The sequence below is a fragment of the Rhipicephalus microplus genome, chromosome 8 (assembly GCF_043290135.1).
Source record: "Rhipicephalus microplus isolate Deutch F79 chromosome 8, USDA_Rmic, whole genome shotgun sequence".
In the NCBI taxonomy this organism is placed as follows: domain Eukaryota; kingdom Metazoa; phylum Arthropoda; class Arachnida; order Ixodida; family Ixodidae; genus Rhipicephalus; species Rhipicephalus microplus.
This window is the reverse complement of record NC_134707.1, coordinates 87,413,993-87,422,013: the sequence shown is the minus strand read 5'-3', so window position 1 is coordinate 87,422,013 and position 8,021 is coordinate 87,413,993. Positions and strand designations below refer to the sequence as shown.

Here is an 8,021-nt window from a genome sequence, read left to right as displayed (position 1 = left end):
CAGCAAAACTGTATGATCGATATAAGAAAACTGCAACGTAGTGATGTATACAACTGTAGCAACAGTGCATGAAAACAATTTATAAGGAAATCACCAAACCTGTTTCGAAAATTTTGTTGCAAAGAGCCTCTTCAAGCATTCTAATGCGCTCCAATAGCTTGGCGTTTTCCGCCCTGAGCAAACTGACATCTTCTTTGAGACGTTCTGCCTCCGTCTTTTCTTTGCCAGCATCACCAAACAGGAGGTCTCGATTCCTTTTCTTGAAGTGCTTATCAACAGCCTTCTTTTTCTGCTGAACAGTCGCTTGATGTCGTGTTTCCTGCAAATGCATAGCCAACCCAAAATTCAGTAAAACCTTGTTAATTCGAAGTCACTGGGACTGCGAGAAATCTTCGAATTAAGTGGGCTTTGGATTAACAGAACATACAATCAATGGGGTGCAAGGAACTTGCAATTCTTCAAAGCAATCAGGGCTGATTCTTTACTGTGCTGGCTAGCTTGCGGCTCCAAAGGTTATGTTTTCCTGCAATGCCTGGTCTTAAACACGCAGAAATGGTGAGCTTCCTTGCTGCCAAAAAAAAAAAAAAAACGCAGGCGTAGTAAACAAAAATGCGTGCCTGCAGAAAACAATATGTGCTTCACTGCAATAGAGGAATGACAAGCGGGCAACAAGTCACCTAGTCCTCGCTGCGTCAGCACGTCATCGATCCGACTATTCACCAATTCTCCCTGGTAAAATAAAGAATTGAATGATGGCCAGTGTGTCGAAATTGGCGATGTTTTGGCTGAAAAGCATGTCCATTGAAGCTTTTGCACTAGTTTTCGAAGTAGGCGTTGCAAGCAAGAACTCTGCCAGCAGTGCAAGTGCACAAATTGCTGGAGCGACCGGCATTTGGAGGTTCGTATACATTGCGAATTCCGCCAAACTGCCCTTCATTAAATTTCTTTACAATCCCAGAAAGAATGGGTAAATCATAACGCGCTGAGGTTGCAAGAAACGAGCGACATACTGCCCACGCGTCACTGCCACTGCTTTATTCCAGTGAAACACGTTTTTTTTTTTTTTGCACGCGCACGTTTTGGTTGACCACGAGACCGTTTTTTTTTTTCGCTGGAAGTAGCGATGGAGGCTGGAGTGCTGAATTCAGCTGCCGCTCATTAGTATCACTACGTGGCATTGCCATTTGGCTCTTGAGAGCACTTGTTTTCACCTGTTTGCGGCGAAATCGGGAATTGGCACGTACATGGCACCCATTAACCGGACTGGTGCAGACCGCCGCTTCTAGATGTCCGTTCAGACTTACATTGAAAAATACAGGATCGCAGAAATATTTGAATTAAGCGGGATTTCGAAATAACTTAGCTCGAATTAATTTTCACAGCTTATGGTTTGAACAAGGCGCACGCATTGTCGTGCATCCTATCCGCACCAGATTAATGTTATCTAAACCAGTCAATTGTATGAAAAAAGTGGCAAAGCGGCACTGATACTTCGTTATAAGAATAACATATAAGTAGCTATTCGACATATTGCAACTTAATCACCACCTTCAAGAGTAAATGTGACTGTACGGCGCACGTGCGTATAATGTATACATATATGTATACATTAGAGCATCGCTGCTCCGTGCCCGACTCGGCAGGTCCATATCAAAACTGGCTCTCGGTAATAATCACGCCGCTAAGTATCACATCGGCTGCATGTGAAAGATTGAACCTACTTCTTCAAACGACAGATCCTCCACTTCTGAACTGCAGCTTTCAGACGAGTCACTGTAAGGTCTTTGAGGAATAGATGTTCGCTTTTCCGTAGCCTTTCGAGCATCGTCCTCGGTTTCTAAAAAAAAAAAGATCAGTGGATAACATCAGGCTGACTGCTTCCTCCTTTTCTTTTTGAATGTAGAAAAGAAGAGGCACACTCACCGTAAAGCCTAATCACTTGAGCATGGTAGTGGCCGCAGTGCCTGTCATCTTCCCAGAACACTTTGTACCACTTACGATGATTGAAATCGCTTGTATCTTTCGGTTCTAGGTGCTTACACGAAGCGATTGGAACAATCCGTTTTTGATTATCGTCACGGAAACGAACGAATGCGAACATATCGTCAGCGTACACGTGCGCTACAAAGCAACACAGAACACACACACACACACAAAAAAAACGTGCACGGCGATCACAATGGCGATGGTGGTGTCTTCAGTGAGTATTTTCAACTTCATTAAAACAAACTCTATGATCAAAACAAAGTTATTTTGAGTTAAAGTAACTGAAATTAATTTTTAAAATTTATTGCATGCCAGAAAATTGAATATCAATAATATATTTATATGCTTTTATAATCCCAGTAAATATTAATGTAAAACAAACAAGTAGTGTTGCCAGGTGTCGCTCACGTCGGCCCACACCGCTAATAAGTTGTTTCATCGACATCAGGGCTTCTTCTTTCTCTATGATCAGGGCCTCATGGCAGTCTCGCCTTAGAGCACCGGCTGGTCTCGCTGCATGTTTTATACTAGTTGACGGCACCGCGCACCATCTTCAAGGCAAGGCAAGCAAGGTGTGAATGTGAAGCTTCTTTTAAGGGTGTACCCTACCTCTGTCAATGCAGCTTGGACCCACCTAGATTGTTCATCGTGGCCTCAGTTTGCGTGGACACCATGAAGCGCATTATTTGAATTAAGTTAGCGTACAGCTTGACGAAAGATGGATTCAAGTCAACCCCTTCCTCGATCAAAAAAGAGAAAGCGCTATTTGGAGCCTGGATCACATTATGTAGTACCGCGGACAACGAGCCTATATCAAAAAGCGGCCGAGGCGCAATCTGCCATCGAGCCATGCTCTAGCAATAATGCTCCTCAAACTTCAGCTGGTAACGGGGGTTCTGGTGTAGCGACGCTCGACACACGAAGTCTCATTGATGTAAATGGTGACAGCAATGAAAATACTGATCCAGACGACACCTACGGCTTCGAGGAAAGCTCGCTCTCAAGCGATTCCTACCAAACTACAAATTCGGCTTGCGACGATGCAGGCATGAGCGACCGCCATGTCGATAGCGACACAGATCGTGAGCAGGATGAAGATGAATTTTGCCGCTTGTTTTCTGATGAGCGCTTGCCGAACTCGGACCTAAACGTCAGAGAAGCAATGATTATCCTGATGGCGTACAGTACATCTGCAGGACTGAACTGGACCAATATGGAAAAACTGGTGGGGGTGATAAACCTTTTTTTGGGAGGGCAAATTCTGCCAACGTCTAAGCACCTGCTTAGAAAGACATGGAAATCGTGGCTGGCTGGTACAGTCAAACGCCATTACTACTGTAAAGAATGTGGATCGATCGTACCCAATCCTAGTGAGAGGGACTTCGTGTGTCCACAGTGCACAGCCTTGAATCCCCCAGAAAATCACTTTGCCATGATTGATGCGAAAAAACAAATAGAGGTGCTCCTTTCTAGCAGCTGTGTTGCAAAAGGGCTTTTAGTTGCTCTACAAAAGAAGCAGTCACGTGCTCATGAGACAGACCTCACAGACACAACTGATGGCAAGTTGTACAAAGACCAGATGAAAGAAGCGTCATGGTCCGATTTGACAGTGACTTTCAACGTTGACGGAGCAATGGAATTCAAGTGCAGCAAGTCATCGTTGTGGCCCATTCAGTGTGTTGTAAATGAACTCCCAGTAACACTGCGCTGGAGGAACATGCTACTTTGTGGCCTCTACTTTGGAAAGGGGCATCCGAAAATGGCACCCTTTTTGGAGCTATTCATTGAAAACATCAGCAAAGTTGGGGCTATAAAGTGGGACTGCAATGGTCTCAAGTTATCATCCAAAGTCAGTGTTGTTTGCTGCTGCGTTGATGCCCCTGCACGGGCTGCAGTACTCAACATGAAGCAATTCAATGGGTATTACGGCTGCAGCCTTTGTCACCACAAGGGCGTTTATATCTCTGGTGAGTATCACATCTGTTCAAGCAAGAGTTCAGTTTTAGTGTGCCTAAGCAAAAGTTTTCCAAGTTTCCCACATGCATATCTTTCAATGCATTCAGTGAGTTTTCGCCTTTTGCTAATTATAAGCAACAGTGGTACCATTTAAGAAATCTACTAACAATCATTTTAGAACAGTAAGCATTTGAAACAAAGCATACTTTTAACTACGCTTGTAATCTTATGTAAATTTATAATCGTTTGATGAGCAATTGGACTAAACATAAATTTAAATATATATATTTTGTATGCTCACTATTGGGCAGCACTTCTGACTTCTTGTACATCTTTGGCAAACAGTGTCATGTTACAACTTTCTTGAAAGGTGCATTTTATGTTTTTTTTATTTACAGGGTCACTGAAATATCCACTTTTGAAAGATGGCCACGAGCCAGAACCAAGGACGGATGCTACCTTTCGAAGGGACATGGAGGTATCCCTGGAGTCGGGTGAACCATGGCATGGCATCAAAGGGTTCTCACCACTTGCCCGGCTGCCAGGGTTTGATTTGGTGTGGTCTGTGTGCCCCGATTATATGCACAATGTGCTAGAAGGCGTGGCCAAGCAACTTGCCGACATATGGTTTGGCTCGCCGGGCTCTCCATCCTATATAGGGCAGCCAGAAAATATACGCAAGTTGGACCACAGGCTCACTAATGTAAAGCCACCGCGGTGGTTCACGAGACTACCACGAAGCATTAAAGAAAGAGGCTTGTGGAAGCCAAGTGAATGGAGGTGGTGGTCCCTTTTCTACGCTGCCCCATGCCTGGATGGCATCTTGCCACGTCTGTATCACAGTCACATGTGCCTGCTAGCATCATCACTCTACCTTCTTCTGAAGGATCAAATCAGCAGAGATGAAGTCAGGGCAGCGATGGACAGACTGTCCGATTTTGCTCTGAAGATGGAGCCTTTGTATGGCGCAGGTGCCATGTCGTTTAACGTGCATTTGTCTGCATTTGTCTTTGAATCTGGCAATGGTACCCTTCTGAAGCTAATTAGCGATGCTAATGGTGTGCCATCACAAATTTCTGAACGCTTTGTGATGAAACTTCAGCTGAAGAGACTTGTGAACATCCTTGATCTTTCCACAAGGGTCAGAACAACCTGCCATAGCTTGATGACCACATCACCTCCAAGAATTGTCGACACACGCCCCATGGGAAAATGTGTTGTGTGTAACACAGTGAAAGAGAGTGAAAGGAGTGCCTTTTTAGAAAAATTAGGCTATGTCCCGACACAACTGGTGAGGTTCCAGCGCATCATGGTGCACGGCGAACATCTAGAAACAAGTGACTATAGGTGCACAAAAAAAACGAGAAACTGTTTTTTCAAATGCAAAAATGGCATGTATTACACACTGCTACATGTCTATGAACTGCCAGACTCTATGTGTGTACTCATGTGTGTGCGACTTGCGTCTGAACAATACAAGAACACTTCTCACATCGGTCTTTACACACAAACTGAAGAAAAAGTTCTTCTTTTACCAGAAGATCTGGACAGAGTGTGCGTGCAGATGAAAGTTGGTCGTGCTTGCTATGTCGGTGATGTACCGAACTTGTTCGAAAGAGATTGATTACCGGGGGTCAGTGACAAATGTAGTCAAAATTCAGTTTATCATGGTAGTACAATGAAGAGCTAACTTCTCATAACCTTTGCCAATACAGTCGTACTCTGCTATAACGAACTACGCTTCAACAAAATTTCCGCTACAATGAAAAATTCACGGTTCCCCATCAGCAGTCCATAGGAGTCAATGCATAAATGTTGTTGCCAAATGGACACTTCTGCCGTCCCGCTTCAACCAAATTTCACGATGCAATTCCAGGTTCAGGTATTTATTGCTATACAGGAAACCCTATCTTTAACATTTTGATGCATTTTAATAACCTGAAAATAGGTCGACAAAGTCTAAAACACTTGTTGGCACCACCAGAAACCACCGCTGTTCAGCAAGCATTGGCGTTTCTATTGCTCAATAGTGGTGGCAATGAGACTGCCCTGCCAGGCCCTGCATTTGCCACTGGCTTGCTTTAGAGCTGCAGACAATCGGAAGCTGAAGCTCAGTCGCTCAGTTCATGGTTTCTTTCACGCAGCTACTGGGGGCAAACGCGGAGCGCTGCCTTTTCCGATTCCAATGCTTATAATCTTTTTCGCGCTTCGCGAGTGTGGTACCTAATCAGAGCGGCTGGTCATTCGTATTATCAAGCAAGTCAGTTAGCTACGAGTGATGGACAATAAGAATGGCATAGAATAAGGCAAAAATCACCGCTCCATGATACCCTGCCTCCATCTCGGTGTTGTCGGAAACACTTCGATGGCGGACAGCTGCTGGTGTTAACGTGTTAATGCAACTGTTTGGTACGTTCACGAAAGCGATTGTAAGCGTTGTTTCGGCATGGTTTTCATCGTGGCCTCGCTATGCATGACAGTGAATCGTGTCGTGACACTGCTGGGAACGAATAGGAAGCAGCAGACACTTTTTTTTATTTTAAGAATAAACGTTCCTTTGTTTTGCTATCTCAGATCAGCTACATTTTTTCAATTTCAATACTACTGAATTCTCGCTTCAACGAAATATTTTCTGCATCCTATGAGTTTGGTTGTAGCAGGTTTCAACTGTAATATTCTCTTAAGAACTTTTTTGTGTTGTTTGCAGCCAAATGCTTTAACATTTATTAGTACATGCTTCTTTATGTTCATAATTTTTGTAGGATTATATCCAAGTATTAAACAGGTCAGAAACACTCCTTAGACATAATGAAAAGACATCCTGTGGATAACAGATGCTCCTATAAACCCCTCGGTCAAACCTTGCAGCGGTGTGCAGCAAAGAGAGTTTAGAAGTGATGTACAAAGTTGTGAATTACTCAAGTGCCCTCTTTTCATAGAGATGCCTCTGCTCGCTTTCTTTGAACTTTCAGACCCCGGCTGTATGTTGTAAAACAACAGATAACATAAATCAGGAGGGGTGTTTCGATCAGACGTGCTTCTTGCCATAGGGTGCTGCCACATGCTGACACCGCTCTCCATAATGTGCTAACATTGTGTAGTGAGTTGCACTCATGCATATGAGAATTGCAACAGGTAAAAGTGATCACACATGCTCTAGGTCGTGATGTGTGCTTACTTAGCTATTTCTTATGTGCCATCCCTCCCTATGTAACCGCCAAGGCACATTGGGCCGAGAGAAGAGACCACTTAAAGTGCGCAGCAATTTCATGCAACTCGGGTCGCTTTGAAATTTTTGTGGCAGTTGATTTCTGAGACAATGAACTCTGATATTAAGGTCATTTGATGATTACTTGGAAAAGTGGTTTATTTCCCCTTAAAGGATTTCATCCAGTATGGCTTAATGGCACTGGCATAGTGACTCGTCATTAAAGGCAAAGCACCATGTGGGGCAGTGAGGGATGGCTTGAGTTGTGAAAGTAAAGAACTGCAGCACCCAGACACTGGGGCTTTAACCTTCATACATTTTTAAAGAATTGTTGTGTCAGCATGCTCATTTCACACTAGCACACAATTGTGCACTTATCATGAAGTTTGGTGTCTTGGCATGTTTACTGACCTTATAAGCTACAAAATAGAAAGTCATGTCTGTATATTGCTGTGTGATAAGTTTTATTTGTATTGCTGTGTGAGTTATGTTTTACACGGTATATTTGTATAGCTGTGTGATAAGTTATGGTTTAATGTTCCTGAGACGCGTTGATTCATTGACTGTCAAAATAAACTGTTGGTATGTGGCACCTGTCACGTACCCCTATTGTTTATTTGTACATGTAGAACAAGAAATTATCATCCAGCCTGAAACCTGCTTTGCATGACTAGGCCTCCTTGTGCTCATCTAGTGCAGGAGGAAACAAAAAAACGAGAAGGCAGCAAGGTTAACCAGAAACACTTATGGTTGGCTACCCCATATGAGGGATCAGGGGGAAATAGAACAACCAGAAATAGAGGAGAATCAGGAAAAATCAAGAAAAGAGATGCAATGAATTCATATACTGCTTAACACCGCCATGGAGTAT

The 8,021-nt window shown here is 43.5% G+C and overlaps 2 protein-coding genes across 2 annotated transcripts; both read left to right on the top strand.

Annotated features, from left to right (window-relative positions):
* The first annotated feature begins 1,942 nt into the window (after nt 1-1,942).
* Nucleotides 1,943-4,102, top strand: LOC142769218 (uncharacterized). The gene has a single exon (XM_075872258.1). It carries the CDS (start codon nt 2,705-2,707, stop codon nt 4,094-4,096), a length of 1,392 nt encoding a protein of 463 aa, XP_075728373.1. The 5' UTR covers nt 1,943-2,704; the 3' UTR covers nt 4,097-4,102.
* Nucleotides 4,103-4,129: 27 nt separating this feature from the next.
* On the top strand, nt 4,130-7,772 carry LOC142769219 (uncharacterized). The gene has a single exon (XM_075872259.1). The coding sequence runs from the start codon at nt 4,322-4,324 to the stop codon at nt 5,564-5,566; it is 1,245 nt and encodes a 414-aa protein (XP_075728374.1). The 5' UTR covers nt 4,130-4,321; the 3' UTR covers nt 5,567-7,772.
* Nucleotides 7,773-8,021: the final 249 nt, after the last annotated feature.